Consider the following 20,985-nt stretch of genomic DNA (forward strand, 5'->3'; position numbering starts at 1 on the left):
TAAAAGCTATGGCAGCGCAAAGAGCGGGGTGCAAGACGCGCCCAACTATACAGCCGACCTCAGCCCAAACGCGGCGAGAAACTGACCCGAAATCGGACTCAGAACCATGGAAGTCCGACCAATGTGCTGGTAAGAAGGGCAAGAACATTAACTCAAAGAATACCAAGACTTTAAATAGTATAACTGCAGGACAATCGGGGAAAAAGCAGACTGTCATCACAAGGCTGTTTTCCACGAAGGGCATGAACGCTAAGGAGGGAGGACAGATGATTGACCCAACAAATATCTCTGCCGCTAGTGGGATTTCTGGAGAAGCTCAGACTATTATGCATGAGAGTATGTCTGATCTAAACAACGAGTGAGTGTCATGGATCTGTGAGAACACTATATTGGATGAACTTGAGAATCCTGTAAATGCTCATCAAGAGACACTCAAGCGCTCTCCCTTTTGGGGCCGCACGATATGGAGAGGATGGTCAAGAAACCACAAAGGGGCATGGTGGGACACACAAACTCGGAACAGGCACCTGAACACACATTATCCGTAATCCTACAATCTCAGAGATCCAAAGTGAGATAAAAATGGAAAATCGCAAGCCCGGGTAGCTGCAAAAAAACTACAAGGCTCAATTAGTAAAATTGTGAAAACATGCACGGAAATTGCCGAAAGACTAAGCATGGTGGAAAACCGGATGGAAGCCCTAGAAACCACAGTGGATGTCCTAAAACGCAGGTGACCTCACAAGAGAGTTCTCTGAAAGACGTCATGTGGAAGCTTGAAGAGGCAGAAAATCGCCAACGCCGCAATAATTTAAGGTTTCTAGGGATCCCTGAGAATAGTGTTTTTTTTTTTTTTTATTTCAAAAACCTTTATTAACTTATCAGGCAATTCACAGGATATACAGCCTACTACATAGCGTTCGGTGGCGGGCCTTTGCAACCCATCTGATTTTCCCAGTCTCATCTTACACAGCCATTTAGCCGACAACCCGGAGGTCCGGCGGCGTATCAACAAAGTTTCATAGCAGCGTTTCCGCGATCACGTTCTATGGTGATGTCGCACCTTTTCCCCCCGCCCCCGCCTGTGTACCGCACATTCGTGTGTTGATCTACAATCGTTGTGTTAGCTCCTGCAGGCTGTAGACCTGGTGCAGTGTTTAGGACGTGTCAATCAAAAACTCCAACCCCAACAACCCCCTCCCACCCACTATACACCAGCAGCTCACCCTCCCTCTCCACTCCTCACACACTTGACATCACACCTCACTCCCTGTCAACCCTCTGGCAAATCCTATATTCAACCCTGATTCAGTCTTGTATTACTATCCCAATCCCCCTGTAGGGGACCTCTTCGTATGGTAGCTAAGTCAGTACAACCCGCCACAGCACTTAAAGTATGTAGACATTTGTCCCGTCTCCCATCTGGTTCGCCCTCTCCGCTGGGGATCTGTAAGGACCTAATCTTGCCCAGCGTCCCATTCAACCAAGTGTGTCTAGCTCCACACCCTGTGCTTCACCCTGGTCAGCTCCCTCGGTATCCCCTGTATTTAAATATGCCCTATATAACCCCCAAAAATTCTTGGGCCGACTCTTCGGGGGGAGCAATTCACTGTATATTTCCGATTGCGTGTTGCAGTACAGCATATCCCTAGCCCACCGCTTCTTAGTTGGGAGCGGTCCCCTCATCCAGCACGTCGCCACCACTCTCCGAGCTGTTAGCAAGGCTATGTCCGCCAGGCGCCGTAGTGATGCCGGAAGTGACTTGGAATATCCCAGCAGTGCTAGCGACGGACTGGCTGATATCTCTGTTTCCAGCATCATGCTCAGATCCTGAAACACCTCCGTCCAGAACTTATATACTCCGGGGCATTGCCAAGCCATATGCATGAAGTCAGCTACTGGAAAGCGACAGCGTTCACACTCCGCTGTGTGCCTAAGCCCATACCTGTGTAGCCTCTCTGGTGTGTAATAAACACGTTGCAAATATTTAAAGTGTATCAATCTATGTCGTCCATTCAGCGACAGCTTCCTAGTACTAGCACAACAGTATTCCCACATCTCATCAGTGATTGGGATTTGGAGGTCACGTTGCCATTCAGTCCTTGCCTTGGAGTATTGGTACTTCTTGTGTTGATTCCCGATTTTATGGAGATGCGTAACCAGTTTGGATGATGACTCCGTCTTAATGAAGTATGTTAGCTCTGGGATATCAGGGGGTTCAGTCAATTCGGGGCATAGCAATTCTAATAGCGCGCTACGAACCCGATGGAACTGGAAACGTTGCAATAAAGTACAGTCGGGCTGCGCCTGTTTGATCTGATCCCATGTTTTCGCTACCCCATCCAAAAATAGGTCCCCCATCTTTGTGATACCTAGTTTATACAGTGCGGTAGTTACTCCTTTCTCTGTCATTGGGGAGAGCCAGACCGCCCACTCTATCTTCATTAGCGGGGAGTATAGTAGTTCGCAGTCCTGCGCTCGCATCAGCGCATTCCAGGCATGTGTTGTGGATTTTAGGGAGTCCAGTCTACCTACTCTGCGGTCTACCCGTTGAAAGACAATGGCAGGCAAGGGGAGCGGCTCCGCAAACAATCGTTCTAAGATCACATGCGGGATAGTAGAGCTTCCATGAATCCATGTATGCAAATGGGCCGACTGCGCTGCTCTGTAATATCTTTCTAGATCTGGAGCTCCCAGCCCCCCAGTTCATATGGGAGTATTAGAACCTTCCACTGAACTCTAGGTTGTTTTCCTCCCCAGGCTAGCTTAATAAGGATTTGAGTCAGTTGTTTAAAAAAGACCTTGGAGAGCACCACCGGAATGTTATAGAATAAGAACAGGAATCTTGGTAAAACCACCATATTCATGATGGCTATCCTTCCCATTAGGGATAAGGGAAGCGCGCACCACTTATCCACATCATCAACCAGCTTGGTGTATGCTACCCCATAGTTCTCTCGAATTAGTACGTCTGGATCCGTGTGGAGCTGGATCCCCAAATATCTAATTGAGTCAGTCGTCCACTGCAAAGGATATTCCGTTTCAAAGGGCAGGGTGACAGGAGTTAACGGGAATGCCACAGACTTGTTCCAGTTCACTTTCAGCCCTGACAGGGCCCCAAATTTAACCACTTCTCTCAGCACAGATGTGAGGTTCGCCTCAGGATCACGAATATACAGTAGGGTATCGTCTGCATATGTAGAGATACCAATCTTATAGGTGGGAAAATTAATACCCTCAGACCTATGATATTCTCGAATTGCGCAGGCTAAGGGTCCGCAACCAGAGCATACAAGAGGGGTGAAAGGGGGCAGCCTTGTCTTGTTCCTCTGCTGATTTCAAATGCACACGTGACGTGATCTCCTATTCTCAGTCTTGCTGTGGGTCTATAATATAATGCACCTATCATCTGCAAAAAGGGTTCACCCAGTCCCATTTTCCTCAACACCCTCAGCATGAAGGGCCACTCCACAGAGTCGAAAGCCTTCTCCATGTCAAGGAATATCGCTATGGCTTTATTTTCTTGACGCATATGTTGCATGGTACCTAGGCCGGTTCGAATGTTATACGTGAGGTTTCTGGCCGGTATGAACCCCGCCTGTTCCGGGGCAACTAGTTCCGGGACGAGCAACGCCAGACGCCTAGCTAAAACCTTGGCATATAACTTGGTGTCCACATTAATCAGGGAGAGTGGTCTATAAGATCCACACACATTAGGGGGTTTTCCCGGCTTTAAGATGGTGACTAGTAGAGCCTCTCTCATCGAAGCAGGCATGCTACCCTCCTCGCAGATGTCAGCGAAGAGGGTCATCAAGTGTGGGATAAGCTTATCCTTAAACGCCTTATAGAAGGCAACCGTCAGTCCATCAGCCCCCGGAGCACTGCTAGCACGCATCCCCTCCAACGCCTCCAGAATTTCATCCTTTTGTATGGGCGCCATCAGAAATTCCCTCTGAAAGTTAGATAGAAAGGGCATTTTAATGTAGCTGAGGTAGTCATCCATTTCCTCCTCCATCTGGGAAGATTTGGATGTATAAAGCCCAGCGTAATAACCCCTAAACTCTTCAAGAATCTCCATCTCTCCAGTAATCACCTCCCCTGCAGATGGGACCAGTTCATCAATTACCAGCGGTCGCCTGTTATTACGAATTAGTCTAGCTAGCAATGAGCCCGGGCGCTCCCCCTCTCCATATGTGCGTGCCGTGGCGTATTTGCCCATGTGCTGTACTTCTCTATCAGCCTCCTCATTAAATTCAGAGATCAACATTTTGATCTGGGCCTCAATGTCGGGGTCAGTGGAGTTCCGGTGTTGCTTCTCTAGGTCCCTCAATTGTGATTCTAAGCCTTTTAGTCTCTGCCTTATGGATTTGAGTACACTAGAGTGCTTAGCCATTGCCATACCCCGGATGTATGCTTTGAACGTGTCCCACACCGTCTGAAAACTGTCAACGGAACCCAAGTTATTTTCGAAGAAAGCGTCTATGTCCTCAGCCAGTTCACCCCTGAATACTTCATCCAGTAAGGAGTATGGTGGGAACCGCCATGTAAATGGAGGAATTCTCCTGACCGGCGTGTCTATTACCAAAAGGAGAGGAGAATGGTCCGAAAGTGTACGTGGCAATATCACACACCCCCTAATATCGTTGATCATTGAGTGAGACAGTAGCCAGTGGTCAATTCTAGTGTGCACATCATGATATGCCGAGTAATGTGTATATCCTCCTTTCCCAGGATGTTCATGCCTCCAAACATCTACCAAGTCTAATTTTAACAGTTCTGAGTGCATGCGCAAGGCCGCAGCAGCTGGGCGACGGGCTGGCCCCGATGAACGATCTATGTCCGGATTAAATATAAAGTTAAAGTCGCCCCCCCCACAACATTCTAGTATCCATGTGAGTCTTACAAAGGGCAGCTAGGGCAGCATAGAACTCAGGGTTATCATAGTTGGGGCCATAGATATTAACCACCACTAGTTCGTGGCCTTTACCTACACATCTGGTGATTAGGTAGCGGCCTTCCGAGTCAGCTTCCATCAGCGTTAACTTTAATTTGGATCGGGGATTCACCCATGTGACCACCCCTCTGGAGTGTGTAGTAAACCCTGCTGCTATACTATTACCTCCTAAGCCTTTAGCAGAGAGCATTTTACTTGTAAGGGGGAGGTGGGATTCTTGTATGAGGGCGAGATCAATGTGGTGTCTGTATAAATAATTTAGCACTTTTCTCAGCTTGCGATAATCATTCAGCCCTCTCACATTCCAAGTCAACGCCCTCAGTGTTTCAGGACCACATTCTACATTCGCTACCCTGGGGTCTGTCCTCCCCGCTGCAGAGTCTTATAGTCTTCAGTCAGAGTTTTCCAAATCCAGCGCGCCATATCCTGTCGACCTCCATAGTGTCTAGTCAGGACGTAGAGACCAAAACAAGGAGAGATGCTGCTTAGTGTGACGTGTGTGCTCCCCCTTTCAAAACTTGAACAATTCCCCAGTACCATTCCCCCCCACCCACAGCCGACCACCCCCAACCTGGTCAGACAGATCCCAGTCCCTCCCCCCACCCTCACTGTACAGTAAACAGTTGTAACAATCCCCAAACCAGTCCCCTTAGGGACCTTTCGAGCCAAAAGCGCTAGGGCAGAGGTTACCAGTAAAAGCAAAGAACCACAGATCAACATTCTGCATTACGGGCTTGCCCCTACACCATTGCCCCAAGAAAGTCTATCAGCGTGAGCCACCAGCTTTGCTTAAAAAAAAAAAAAAGAGGTGGGGAAGTCTCACCCAGTGGCATCCATATCAATAGCAAAAATGCAACAGTAGACAGACATAGAGAATACTCTGCAATCATCAATGTAGCAAGGAAACCATTAATACATTTGCTGCTCAACAAGTATATAACGGGAGGATCTCACCCAGTGGCCTTTGAACAGTTTTTTCTCGTGGGGTCCTACAGTCCGCTGGTGTCAGTACATCTCGACTCTCCGGAACCAACGTCGAAGCGTGCCCCACTCTCAGCCCCATCATCGTTCTCCGGCCATATAACAGTTAGGAGGGCCAGACGCCCCCCGAGAGCCAATTATTCCTGCTCATCCAGATGTGAATTATCAGCTAGATCTCCAGTTTGGCTTCGTGAGCTGTTTCTTTGTTCCTTGGACCATTCCTTCAAAGATTTCTGCAGGTCCCTTGGGTCGGTGAAGAAATGCGAGTGTCCTTGCCTGTTGATCCGGAGTTTCGCCGGGTACAGCATCGCGTAGTCCAGGCCTAGTTCACGTAATTGCTTCTTGTATGGCGCAAAATGCCGTCTTTCCTCTTGAACTTTTGCGGTGAAGTCCGGGTATAGAGATATATCCATTCCTTCAAATTGCAGTTTCCCTTTTTCTCGCGCCACCCGCAGAGCCATGTCTCTGTCCCTGTAGTTCAATAGCTTTGCTATAATTGGTCTCGGGGGCACACCCGGTTTTGGACGAGGCCCCAGCGTACAGTGTGCTCTTTCTACAATGAACATTGGAGAGAAAACATCCTCCCCCAAAAGAGTATGCAAAAGTTTTTCTACAAAGAGCTCCATCCTGCCGGTTTGTGTTGTCTCTGCCACACCCGTTATGCGGATGTTCGAGCGTCTCGAGCGGGCTTCCAAGTCCTCTGACTTATCTTGTATGACCTGTAGCAGTCTGCTGAATTGCCTGCGGTCTTTATCCCACTCCGTTTGTGCTTCTTCCGCCTCCGTGAGTCTCCGTTCTGCCATGTCAAGGTGCTCGGCATGCTTATCCACGCGCTCCGACATGCGGTCCATGCGGTACGTGAGCGCGTCAATCTTGGTACCAATTGACGCCATACTGTCTTGCAGGCCTTTTTCCATGGACACCAGCATTTCTCTAATATCCGCGCACAGTGAGCTCTCAGGTGTAGCACGACACAGAGATGCCTCCGGTGCCGGGGTGTCAGGCCCCTTCGTCCGTCTTTGATCAAATGACAATTTGGTCTGAGTCCTGTCCCCTTTACCCATGGCGGAGCTGCTGGACATAGACTTCGCAACTTTCACCGTACCAGAGCCGTATCTAAGTCCAGACAGACACTCCGACTATCAGGCTGGCGAACCTCCGCTCGCTCGTACCAACGTGGACTCCACTCTGCCGTGTCTTCCTGGTAGCTATACGAGAACCGTCAGGTCACTCAGTTAGTCGGGTATTCTGCCTCCTCAGCTTCCAGATAGCACACCGCTGCACGGATCAATGAGAGGTCGGAACAGCTGTTGCACCCAGCCAGTCAGCCGCCGCTGCTGTCCTTCTGTACTTCCACCAGGATGGTCGATGGCCAGTCCGCCCAGGTCAGGGGCGTTGCCCACTCCTTCGATACCTGTTGCCCTGCAGATGTCGTAGGGGAGGCAGAGTCACCGAGCCGATCTCCCTCTGAAGTAGATCAGGGCTTTCTCCAGCAAGGTTGGTGCAAGTGATGTGACAGTCTAGGTATGTCCGCACTGGAGCCCCCAACCGCCCCACCAGACCCTGCACCTGCCGTCTCCAGGGGGTATATTTATGACAATGTCCGCAGTGTTATCGGATGCGTCTAACGGCACCGCCACCGCACTAAGCGTGGCTGTGTCTTACCAGGATCGTGCCGCACCTGGGTGTACCTCCTAGCTCCGTACCAGGTCAGGGCCCTAGTAGTCGTGATCCAAGTAGCTGTACCGCAGTCTAGCACTGATGACGGCCTGCTCAACGCTAAATTACTGTTCCACAAGATGGCAGCTGTGGGGGGAGGGGCAACTGCCAACTGAGAAGGCCCGCACTCCCCACACTCACTTCGCTCTGGTGTCTGACCGCTGTGTTCTCTCAAGGGGCTGACCCTACTCCAGGCCTCCCAAAGGTAAGCAGAGGGGGGGGGCAAAGTTTGTACACCCTTCCCCAAATCAAGTCCTGCGTTTCCTTCACCCAGCTGAATATTGCAGTCTCTCAGGGGGGATGAGGGGGAGGGGCGGCCGCAGCGTCGGTGGAATAGTATGCGAGTAGGCACCAGGGCAGTTCTATCAGTTCTGCTTCATTGCCAGGTATTGCGCCACACTGCCGTCCCGCCTCCCGTACCGCAACTCGAGCATTAAGGCAGCTCCCGATGTCGGGGACGAAGATGGGCGCATAACCCTCGGCGCTAGTCGCGCTCTTCTCCCTCTGTATCCGCTGCCGACCACAGCCCTCTGCCTGCTCGCGAAGCTGCCCCAGGCCGTTCCCCTCCTGTTCTACGCCTCACCGCTCAACTCCGTCGGGTTGGTTCGGGGTCCGGCAGCGCTTCGATGGTCCCGGGACTGTCGGCCACTCCCGTGCCGCATGCAGGGTTACGCAGGCCGGCCCTTCCACTAGGACAGCCCGGGGTCAGAGGCCTGGTCCGCCAAAGGGCTCGGGCAGCAGTCACTTCCTACGCTCGCCACAGTTTCCCGCTGTCAGCTCATCGGGGCACTCCAGCCACTATCGGCGGGCGATTCCTCGCTCCAGGGGGTTGTAGGCTCCGGCGATTTAGGAGAAATTAACAGGATAGTTGGGGCAATGGCGCGGAGCACAGCTCTCACACGTCCGCCATCGGCGCCGGCAAGCTCCGCCCCGTCTCCCTGAGAATAGTGAAGGCAACGATATCCGATCATTTACAATAAACCTGTTGAAAAATGCGCTACCAGAACTAATACAATGGGACTCTGATAAAGAAATTCAACGCAGGCACATATTTCCGATGACAATATCAAAGTGCTTTCAAAATGACCAGTGATATCCAAGAGTAATGTTAATATACTTTGGAAACTTTCTGCTCTGACAGGTTGTATATGACCTGGTAAGACCTACGTACTAAAAGTAGGAATTGGGAGAATTTTTCATCTTTCGCAAAACCCGACTTCGCACATGCCACAGTAGAGAGACGATGGAGGCTCAGGCAATTGATTACACCATTCCAAAAAACAGGGGCATTGGCTTTTCTCCAGAACCCTGCTACACTAAAAGTAATCTCACAAGGACGAACTCTGTTTTTCACATCAGAGATAAAAGTTGAAAGAGCACTGAAGGAAATCACAGCAGGGAAATCCGGGACTACCAAGAGTAACCGATAGATGGCCCTGATGGTCTTGCACTATTTGTAATTATGTGTATATTAGTCTCTTCACTCTCCTCTTCAGTTGGATTAAGAGAGTGGTTAAATTGTAAAAGGGGAAATAAAAGAAGGAGAAGGGAGGGCTAGGAGTTTGTATATATACGAGGGGAGGTGGAGAGTGGGTGAAGTTGGTTTAGACGCTTTCACACAGGCTCAGGATTGAGCCTGACGGCCTAGATAACGGTGGGGTGGGAGGTGGGAAGGGGGAGGGCAAGGCAGGGGGGATTTCAGACATGAGGTGAACACGAAAGGTGCAGACAGGAGGGGCCACTATGAATATAGAAATGTTAAACATGGGCAAGTGTCGACTAAACTGTGGGATACATTCACAGATAGGTACGGACGGGTTGGAGAAGCGTTATTATGGCTAGGCTGAGAATTTTGACCGCCAATATATGTGGCCTCAATGATGCAAAGAAAAGACAGAGTGTCTGTCGGATTACAGATGACTGGGGCTAACATCATATGTCTACAAGAGACACATATAGAGGGGTCACAACAATACTTGCTCAACACATTAGGGTACAGACTCATCACTGCTACAACACAAGGGGTGCAAACTAGGGGGTGGCTATCCTGGAAAAAGGGGGCGGCCTGCAATTCACTTGATCTTTATCTGATAAGTTTGGGCGGTGGGCGATTACAGAATGCCATTATGATGATGGGGAAAGTAAAATGACACTATGTACATTTTATGGTAATGTTAGGGATGACTCTGATGTACTGACTGTCATATCCAAAGAATTGGTTCACTGGCCTCTCCCATTAATAGTGTGTGGCGATTATAATTTAAATCTTCCAGGCGACTGCTCGTCAGGCCCAGGTTTCAAATATCAGGGCAGGAAGCCGAAAGTCTTTCAGGCTCTGAAAACGATGTGCTTATTGCATGGATTGATCAACGGGTGGCAAATAGAGCGTTCAGGGGATCCAGGATTTACGTATTATTCCAATCCACACTCTTTGCATGCGAGGCTGGATTATATGTTTGTCTCTAGCTCTTTAAGATCTGCCAGCACAATAGAAAAATTGCCAAGAGTGTTATCGGATCAGAACCCTCTTATGTCAAATCTAGAATGTGGAACAATGAAATCCACTATGAAAATATGAACGTTTGAAAGAGCACTGTTAATTAATGAAAAATATTGTCAGCATATGTGAAGATGGATACTGGGGTTTCTAGAGGATAATCTAGGTAGCAGGTGGTTTGGGATGCCCTAAAGGCTCGCATCAGAGGGGAGACGCTATGATTCTCTCTTAGTTCTAATAAAGAGGCTAAACAAAAAAATGACTGTTCTACAGCAAAATCTGGGTATAGCAGAGGAAGGATTGATAAAGGCCGGTCAGGAGGGGTGGGCATCAGATAGTGAACTAAGCTGGGTGGCAACAGCCAAAAATCTTATTATCGATATTTTAACAGAAAAAAACGTAGTTAAGGCAACAACGCATAAAGAGAAAATATATTAATTAAATGACAGGTGGGCCCCCAATTGGCGGGACGTACCCGAGAACCAAGTTCAGCTAATCTAGTCAGAGAAATCAAGGATCCAGAATTTGGGCAAAAGACCGAATCCAATTAAATAAGAGCTGCGTGTCAACAAATTTATCAGAAAGTATATAAATAGGTAGAAATTCCTCCGGAAAAAAATTGATGTATATTTAAACCTAAGATTAGCAGCAAGATTTGAGGAAGAGGATCAAGATAGTCTGGATAATTCTCCATACTGGGAGTAGATCCTTCTCTCTATGAATAGTCTAGCTACAGGAAAAGCGGCTGGTATGGATGGAATTCCAACAGAGTTTTATGCTAAATTTTCATCTCAATTAAAAGAAATAATGCAGGATCTATTTGTTCATATCTTTCAGGGGAGAGGCCACCAGCCTCATAGTCCTCAGCTAAGATCGTAGTCTTTAAAAAAAAAAGCAAAGATCCTACAGAACTCTGGTCTTATCGTCCTATCATGTTGATAAATGGGGATTCTAAAATCTATTCTAAACTGTTAGCTAGCCGACTGGCACCAATTATGTATAAAATTGTATCTGTCCGCCAACACAAGTTTATTCCAGGGAGATCTACAACCGATCATGTCCAAAGGGTGATTTCACTATTTGACTGTACGGAGGCGGCAGGAGACCCTATGGCACTTATACTACTCGATGCCGAAAAGGCCTTCAATAGGGTCTCCTGGAAATATCTCTGTGCTACGATGCTAAATAACGGGATAAGGGAGAGATTTATTAAAGCAGTGCAAATGCTATACATCAAACCGTCAGCCGTAGTGATGGTTAATGGGTTATTGTCAGAAAAATTCATCATTACTAGGGGGATGAGACAGGGGTGCCCCTGCTCTCCTCTTCTATTTGCGATTTATATCGACCCGTTCATCCGTAGACTGGAAAACAACATGCTAATTCCACCGATATGGGCATGAGATCCCTCTACAAAAACATTGACGTATGCGGATGACATTGCCGTAGTTACTAGTGATCCCATCAATGCGATAAACGCAATAGGAGAGGAGGCCAAAATCTTCGGAGAGGTATCCGGATATAAACTGAACCAAGGCAAAACCCAGATCATTCTTAATCACAAAATCAAGATGAGAGACGACAGAGTTATGGAGAAGGCCACATACTTGGGGTCAGTATAACAGCAAAATTGGAAAGTATAGTTAGTAATAATGTGGAACCCTTAATACAACCTACAAAATAATAATTGGTCCGGTTAAATAATCTGCATCTAACTATAGGGGGCAGATGCAATGAGATCAAAATGCTCTTTTTACCCAGATTTTTATATTTTTTCAGAACGATATGTTTGGAATTCCCACCCCAATTGTTTGAATCTAGAGAATCTATGTTTTCTAGGTTTATATGGGGATATAAGAGGCCACGTAGAGACCTCAGATTTATTACTCTACCTAAAGAGAGAGGGGGACTGGCAATGCCCAATTTTAAACTGTATTATTTGACTACCACATTGAGATATTGCATTGAACTAATTTCCACAGGGATGAATAGTAGATTAAATGACAATATCCCCACACCGCAAGAACTTTTATTAGGTGTTGGTTGTAGAGGATGTGTTTGGCGACACAACACGTTAATGATAGTTACTTCAATAGGTCAGATTTAGGACTATCTTCGGCATATACAAGGTCTGGAATAATGTACAAAAACTGCTGGGCCTTGGGCGATTCTCCCACTAGAAACCATTATATAATAATGTAGACCTTCCAGAGATTTTCAGGGATAGCTGCATGGATAGGTGAGTACAGGAAGGGATTACACAGCTTGGTTGTTTTTATACGTCTATTGGGCTGAAAACCTTTGAAGAATTACGAAATTACTCTAAATGTAGCCATAGGTACTTTTTTTTTAATTTTTAAAGGTTTGAGATTTTTTGATAAAGAAAGGGGGTGGTAGGATAACATTTCAGGCAATTCAAACTATGGAAAACCTGCTTACAAAATCTACCATAACTATTGGGGAAGTTTATGAGTCTATGAACTCGCATTATCCAGATAAAATGGAGAAATGGATGGCTAAATGGCAGGTTAAACTTGGAGTTTTGCCCCAAACTCCCCATCACTCCTGCAAACTATCTCAGACTTGCTTAATGTCTATAAAATGACAAGCTCAATTCTATAAAACCTTCTATAAACACCCCAAATAAAATAGCAAAATGGGGGTCCGGAAAAGGAACGACATGTCCACGCTGTGCACTATCCAAGGCTGATATTGTGCACATATTCGCCTTATACAATGCATTAACAAATTTGATTAATGAAATATCAGGCTTTCTATCAGAGATTCTAAAAACAGGAATAGTTATCTCAACTGAAGAAATATTACTAGGCCCAGCAGAGGCTATGCAGCCAAAACATATGTAAGGGTTCATTTTCGTGGCAATGGCTGTTTTAAGGTTGTGCATTGCTTCAGCATGGCTACGCCCGAATACACCGGTGTTCCAAGAATGGAGAGCCCGATTATTTGCAACATGTAGCCTAGAGGTGGGTATCTACAAAAGAAAAGGGCATAATAAACGTAGAAAAGGATTGACAATATGGGATCCACTATTGCATTGGATACAAAGTCACACTGGGGACAGATAGATGCTCCTTATAGATCCGTTGTATGATGATGAATGCTAGCCCAGATTTAATTACGTAACATAAGATTGGATTGTAATGTATATATGATGAACTGTTTTGCATCTTTAAATTTTATGCTCTGTTTTCTTAATTTTGAGGAACTCTACAATCAAATTGTAGCTCTGTTCGGTGCAGGTAAAGTCTGAAAAAGGGAGGGGGTGGGTTCAGGGATCGAGGGTTGACATATATGTATACAATCAATAAAGATATTGAAAAAAAAAAGCAAAGATAAATATCTTTAGTTGCACAATCGATCCTGTGGTAACAACCCACTGAAAGATTTCCAACTCCTAAAAGGGGCATTATAGATTCACAAATGGAAGCTGATGAGGGACCGCTTCCTCTATCTGAATGCCAGCTGCTGGCATCAAGGGGAACAGGCTGTTGTTCATTGCACCACAGCCTGCAGTCCCAGCCCTTACATATATGTGTGGGTATTTCTAGTGAAACTAGCTACAGAGAAACGAAGCACAGAACACGGAAGGAGCACTGAGTCACGATTCAGGATTGTTTAAATTGAAGCAGGAAGTATGTGGGTGGTGAAATCTAAGCCGTGTACTCGAAATATGTGGCTCTTCACCTCATATCTGACTTGCTGAGGAGTTGGGGCAGTTCTGGTGTTGTTAGAGTTGTTGCTTAAGATCCAGACCTGCAGTTTGTGTAACATTTTTAATATTGCAGCCCAAGTGCCTTAAACGTCCGGGGTTTCCAATAATGTCAGTGAGTGAATGCAAATGCGGGATTGAAGACATGTTCTCCTTTCCCGCCATTCATCCCAGCATTCAGAGCCATTCAGAAGGATTCACAGAGGAAATCATGAATACATAATTTTCACAAGACACGATTTCTGCAAAACCTTGCAAACTGCCTATTTGCCCTGTGCAGAGTTTGAGCAACTGACAAAGCGCAAAAATGACCTTGATTGCTGATACTTTGCAAAAATAACATCCGGCATTTTGAGACAATATCATGCTTTTTACACAAGACCCCTAGATTTAGATGTATGGGGGTGATGATAATAGAACTCCCCTTCCTCCTTTTCTCTCTCAGTGGTGTTTGTGAGTTATGAATACAAAAAGCAAAATCATTCTACCAATCAAAGCTCTGTGAATTATTTTAGCAAAAGAAAGAATCATATAATAAATGTGTGAAATAAAAATTCAGACAAATGGTTAAAGCCAGAATCCTGCATATCGAACCAGAAGATTTGTTTAATGAAGACGTAAATAATAACAAGATAAAATGCCTTATCAGCATTTCCCATACATTGGTAAAGTTAATAATCCTGTTGGAAGCAGCTATGGTATAAGTATCGTTTAGGTATTCAAACAGTCCATAATTCATTGGAATCAGGCTGCTGAGACTTTTCAGGATATTACACTTAAACAATGGGCTGATTTTGGTGTTTTTACACTCGGGGATCTATATGATCATGGGGGTTTTGCTTCATTTATAAATTTGCAATTTTTATTTAAATTACCAAGGCATATGTTTTTTAAATCTTTGCAAATTAAGAGTTATCTGTTGACGCATCTAAAACTGACTAATATAACTAAGTCGGATATATGAGATGTATTATATCAGGACAAAGCTAAATTTATGATTAGTTGTATGTACAAAACCCTCTTTAGTTTTAGAAAGGGGGATTGTAATAAATTAGCTGACAAATGGAGTATAACATTGGGGGAGGAGGTTACGGTAAACAACATAAAGCAAAGTTTAAGGGTAGTCAAGAAATCTGTACATGCTACCAATTTACAAATGCAGCAGTTTTGTACTATCTGTACCCTTTATTACACACCTGAGAAAATAGCTCAATGGGCCGATATGGGGACAGCTAGTACGTGAATAAAATGCCCTAAATGTGATCTCTTTGCTGCGAATATGAGACATACGTTTCTAGAATGTCCTAAACTTGATGACTTTTGGCAACAGGTAGGCCAAATCTGTTCTCAGAAGCTAGGGATAGATTTTTCCCCAACATTGAGGGACATTATGCTGGGGCCTGAAATGTTTAATCATAGACAGAATCGGCTATTACTGATTCTGTTGGTAATAGCTAGATTGGTGATTGCCCGAGTCTGGATCCGCTTGCACCCTCCAAATATTAATGATTGATGGATGTTGATGAAGGAGATATATGCAATGGAATACACTCTGGTGAATGCAAGTGGAACACAAGCTTTGAACAAATTAAAATCTATATGGGGATTTATATTGCAATGTTTAGATTAGAATTAGGATTGAGGGTATTTACGTATCTACTGCCCTTTGTTGTTGTTTTTCCGTTTTTTCTGTGCATGATATATGTAATCCTGCCTGTGGTTTATTGTAATTGCTGACTTGTTGAAGAATAAAGATATTTAAAAAAAAAAAAAGGAATCAGGCTGCCGAATCATATTTCTCATTTCCTCCAGCTATTGAGATGTAGCATTGATTTGAGGTTTGAAGTTAATTTCAGTTGAATGAAACTCTTATGTCACAGTTGGCCCGGTTGTTGGTATGCTGCCGATTTATGAAATAGATTCCGGTCTGTTAAGCCACAATGTACCTAGTTAGATGAATCATGCACACTTTAGCTGTACCATTTCCAGGGTGCATAATTACTGTGCCATAAAGCTTTAGAACGTTGTGATTTGAATCTGAAAGAAACAATTGTTGCATGGAAAGTTCTCAGGAGTGCACCAATGGTTCCTCGTTGACTTTGTTTATCTAAATCTGTTAAGCATTTCTCTGTAGATTTTAATACATTGCTCAGGATTTTATGCAAACAACAGCTTTCACCTATAGGAAAACTGCCATATAAAATTCTCAATCTTTGTAGTGACATGAAGTACCTACTTGCGTACCATATTGATGCGGGTATTTAAAACATTCTGATGTAGGAAAAGGGAACTTTGACTGATTCACTAAAAATGGCAACAGACCATCGGAAACCATATTTTTGACGTAGCATCCAGCTCAACTGTGGATAATTTAGCTTCTCTCAAACTGTATAGTGTTTTTGTAAGAGACAGCACACTTGGTAATGTCAGGATATCCCACCAGATTAGGTTGTTTGTTGTAAGCACCCTTTATTAAAAAATCATTGTCTCATGAATTTCAGAAGTAAACCCTATCTGTATTCTTCAATACTAAGGACCAGCTAATTTTATACTCCCCAGTCTGAATACATCCTTCTGAATACTTTTGTCTCCACTGATATCAATTATGAAGTTGAAAGTCCAGGTGTGACCAACTACCATTAAAAATATGGGGTTTTAGTATGCAAACTGATTATAGAGACCTTTTGCAGTTCCTAAAAAAGATATGACGTTTAAACCGAAATAATGTTAAATATGTTCTGATACATATAGTCCTATAGCCTTAAAATGTAAAAAGAAATGAGCACTGTAATCATTTTAAGTCTTAACAAGATTTACGCTTCTAGCTAAAGAAAGATGTAAATCTATCTATCTCTTGAAATTATCGGATAAATGTTTAAGTGATGGATCCTGATCATTGTTGACTGTATTTTCTGTGTCAATAGATCATTTCTGAGGACTAAATTACCTTTTTGGTATGCTGAGAACAACATTTTAAAATATATACGCTACAATGTGAGTGTTGTCTCAGTTCAATTCTAGCCTAAGTTAGCGCAAAGCTCATAGAAACCTCCTCTAACGCGACTAAGGCTTTGTATGGTAAACTCATATAGATAGCTGTATCATTTACAAATATAGATATTTTATCTTATCCCAAATCCCTCAACAGACTGGTGTAAGCCGTGTCCTTTTTGATTGATGTCTCTAAATAAAGGGAAAAATGTAAGGTAGTAACACTAATTTCATGTAGAAATAGTCAGGCCTCTGGAGACACCATCACTGACCGTACACTTCCATCCCAGGAAGGGCCTGTTATCCGCAGGTGCCCTTTGAGGTTCCTGAATGCAACGGAGTGCATGCCTTGGGACTAACAGAAGAAGCAGACAGCAGCACAGAGATTCCCTCTGAAAGAATCCCTCAAAGTGAGCTGTCGCTCCTGTGCTTGAGGTTCTAAGTATGCATTGGCCCCTGGGGTGACTGCAATTTTATCAGCCATTCTCGAGAGAGATCAACTGCTTTGACCAATTATCTCCGAGCTCACCTCAGAAAGATCCCACCAACTCCCCCGGATAGTGCACTCCTGATGACGTCAGAGAGTTTCCTGATTGTGGGAAACGAACAGGGCTGTGTGGCATGTTCCATTTCTCTTTCTTTGTCTGTTGCATTAAGGCCTACCTTACCAATAAAGATGAGGGATTATATATCGCAAATGTGGCTTGATAAACAATGATGGGCGGCTAGTGGGGGGGTGAGGGGGGGTATGAGTTTTGGGGGCACCCTTCGCACTTACTTGCAGGACTCACCAGCACCCCGCCCTCCTCCACCCCCTCAGACATGCGACTGCCTCTGTGCAGCAAAGGCAAGAACCACCACATGCAGCAAAGTGTCTAGCTACTCCACTGAGGGGGCCCCCTCAAGATATGGTGAGGAGCCCCAGAGACTCTCCGATATCAAAGATATTCAAATACTTTAAGTTAACTAGGGTTCCCTTAAAGGGTGCCCCCCCCCCCACACACACACTTCCCTAAGTGCTACATAGACTGTATGGGTCTGATGTATACCCCTATGTTGAACTTATTTGTTGCCCTTTGTATCTGTCGCCCCTATTTCGTCTGGGGCAGGAAGTATATCATCTTTAGTACGTGGCTGAGAGGACATTTGATGCTCTTTAATTGGTGGTTCATGTGACATTTCGTAAGGCAGAATTGTGTTATGAAACGAAGACTTTGCGATTTTCTGGTTGGTGAGGAGAATCCTTGTGTTGTGTTTTTTGGGTGGACCGAGAACCGCGAGGAGTTGTGTAGAATGTTGGACGGACGTATATTTGGGGCAGTATAGTCTGTCAAACTCTCTGCTTGCCCACTAGGGGGGTAACATCTTCACCTCCTAGAATGTGTCTGACTGATAAATGAAAGCACCAGACTAATATTATAGAGAACTTGAATCACTGGACGATCGTGTGCAAAATCGATAATCCAGCCCCCGTTCTGAGCACTGCATTCAAACACGTACCACATCAAACCAGCGTTAAAAGCACCCCCCCCCCCCCTGGCCCCAGTGGAATCCAGATTCAAACTTAAAACGATCCGCTCCATGCATACGTCGGTGTGGAATAAGGACCTAGTATACATGCAGGAGGGGCCATAAGCTACATTCCGACCGGGAACCGAGGTACAGACAACCCACAGACCACCTGGCATCTCCAAATGACGAAAACCCGAGGGTACAAGGGCCCAAGAACAGAAATGCTGCGCTCCTCACTGACCACGGATGACGCACCCAAACTATTTGCTCTTCATGAAACTGATGAAGACTGAGCTGCGGTCCATTATTTTGAATTGCTTCCACCACCAATCATCACACGGTTTACACACTATCACTGACTCTATCGTCAACATTGTAAAAATTGCTGGTGAATTTATTGCTGTCCATTGACCCCAACAATAACCGGGCTCCTGGCTACCCCAAGCCCTTGTTCAGAACCATTCCCCTACATCCTCCTTCACCACCTTATTCTATGTTGTGCGCGGTGCTGTGGCGTGTTCGAAAGGCATGTTGATACGATACGAAACAACTAAATACAACATTAAAATGTAATTAAAATCAAAATCCGAGACATGGTAATAGGTGTGAGTACTCACCACCTGCGGAAAAAAGTATCGCAAAGGGAATCAAAGCCCACATCTAGGTCAGTTTAGAAGACATCAAGAGGAGAAGCTCGGATGGAAAAACTGTGCCTTGGATTCCTCATGTAAATTTGAATTTCGCAGGTTTTTATCCGAGCATGTCGAATCAGCTTCTCATCCTCTCCAGGCGAATAATACCCGGACTTTTATCGACCCACAGGCGCGCTTCAGTCCATTAAGCCTGCTGCATCCCACCTTTCCGGGGCTGAGACGGTGCGTATTATTAATTTATCGAAGGTGTCCTTGTGAAGCTCGTAGTATCCACGGCGCAGCGCGATAGCCTTTCCTGAGGTTTTTAGGCGCTTCCTGCTTCTCCCTACAGGTGTGCCAGAAGAGGACAGAGTCCTAACACCACGTGGCTTCCTGAACACTATGAATACTAAACAAGATATTCCCAGGAAGGGAGTTGCCTTCCTGAATAAATTGTACGTCGCAACCTTAGTCACACACAGGCACATGCGCGCACACCTTTCTCATGAAAGTCCTGTATATTTTGCAATAGCATTCTGATTGATGCAACTGCTGCAGCAAGCCACGGGAATCCTGGGGCCTGGTTCACAAACCTAAACTTACAGGTCTGTGTAATTTTACATTTTGTTTTTAATTCCTCAAATTGCATTTTAATACCAAATTCAAATTCAAATTCAAAATTCCTTTATTCGACTGTATATAGTACAGTCATAAAAGTACAGTGAAAAACATATACATTCAAAACAGTGTTAAAAAAGAAAAAAAAAAAAAACAATTTGTCAAGAGTGAGAAGTTACAAGAGGAAATACAGTTTCTAAAAAGATATAAATATACTATTTCTCTAAAAAGCGTATTGCTAGGGGAGGCATAATTCCAAGTTTAGGAGTGCGGGGATTGTATATGGGGTGGAGAACTCCTTAAATAAAAAGACAGGCATGGTGCATCTTTTTTATGTATGAGTTGTCTGCCCCAACTGCGGAGTCTCTGTACTGGTAAACCTAGTATTAAAATACAAGTTTTCTGAATTCCAAAACCAATAGAAACTTGCACAAACGCGTGTTTCCCTGTGTGAATCCGGCCCATAGCGTGCACCACTTCTTGGAAGCAGGTTGAAATCAGAATGAATCATAACTGATTTTAGCAGTTGACCCAGATCGAACAAGTTGTCCTTGGGAAGGAACAAAACGCCTTAGTTTTATTTACTCATGGACGCATCGGCGCGGACGTGGATTTAACCCAGATATGTGAATGGGGGTGAATGTTTGATTTGCCCAGCATTACGTCCAGTATCTGGAATTTTTAGGTCTCGACCTGCCAATGTGCTTGAGCATTGCAGCTGTCGAGACATATAGAGGTGCAACAGGAAAGCTTACCAAGGGGCTTTTCAATGCGGATTACGTCCAGTTCATGTGATCCAGTCGTGTAAGACGCGCGTGCACATTAAACACCATCTGCCTCGTATCAGACTTCAGAGGAATCCGCTCCCAAGCCGCTCACCGCCATCAGACTTCAAAGAAAAGCGCTCCAGCTCCCCCGCCCCCCCAGCAATGCCGATAATGTTTACAAGCTGCTCCTCCGCCCCCGCCATCAGACTTAAAAGAAGAGCTCTCCAGCTCCCCCGCCCTCCCAGCAATGCCGACAATGTTTACATTGTGTTGCCATCTTTCTAGGGACACAGCTTGAAAACACTCGACTTGCTAGCTGCAATGCTAAATCTGCTGTGCTTTGCCTCTAGACACTTGATCCCTCGCAAGCTGTGTTGACTCACTCACCCTCACTCACCCTCACCCCCTCACCCTCACACCCTCTCACCCTCTCACCCTCACACACCTTCACACACCCTCACTCACCCTCACACCCTCACCCTCACAACCCTCTCAGCCTCACTCACCCTCACCCCCTCACACCCTCACCCCCTCTCACACCCTCACTCAGCCTCACCAACCCTCACTCACCCTCACACCCACAC

The 20,985-nt window shown here is 45.4% G+C and overlaps 1 protein-coding gene across 1 annotated transcript in view; it reads right to left on the minus strand.

Moving 5' to 3' along the window:
• IL22RA1 (interleukin 22 receptor subunit alpha 1) overlaps positions 1-19,442 on the minus strand; it is a 159,776-nt gene extending 140,334 nt beyond the window's left edge. Inside the window, exon 1 of the mRNA XM_078681254.1 lies at positions 19,002-19,442. Coding sequence (XP_078537380.1) covers positions 19,002-19,044 — 43 coding nt within the window. The 5' untranslated portion in view covers positions 19,045-19,442. The remainder of the gene's footprint in view (positions 1-19,001) is intronic.
• Positions 19,443-20,985: the final 1,543 nt, after the last annotated feature.

This window comes from Lissotriton helveticus, chromosome 3_1, assembly GCF_964261635.1.
Source record: "Lissotriton helveticus chromosome 3_1, aLisHel1.1, whole genome shotgun sequence".
Classification (NCBI taxonomy): domain Eukaryota; kingdom Metazoa; phylum Chordata; class Amphibia; order Caudata; family Salamandridae; genus Lissotriton; species Lissotriton helveticus.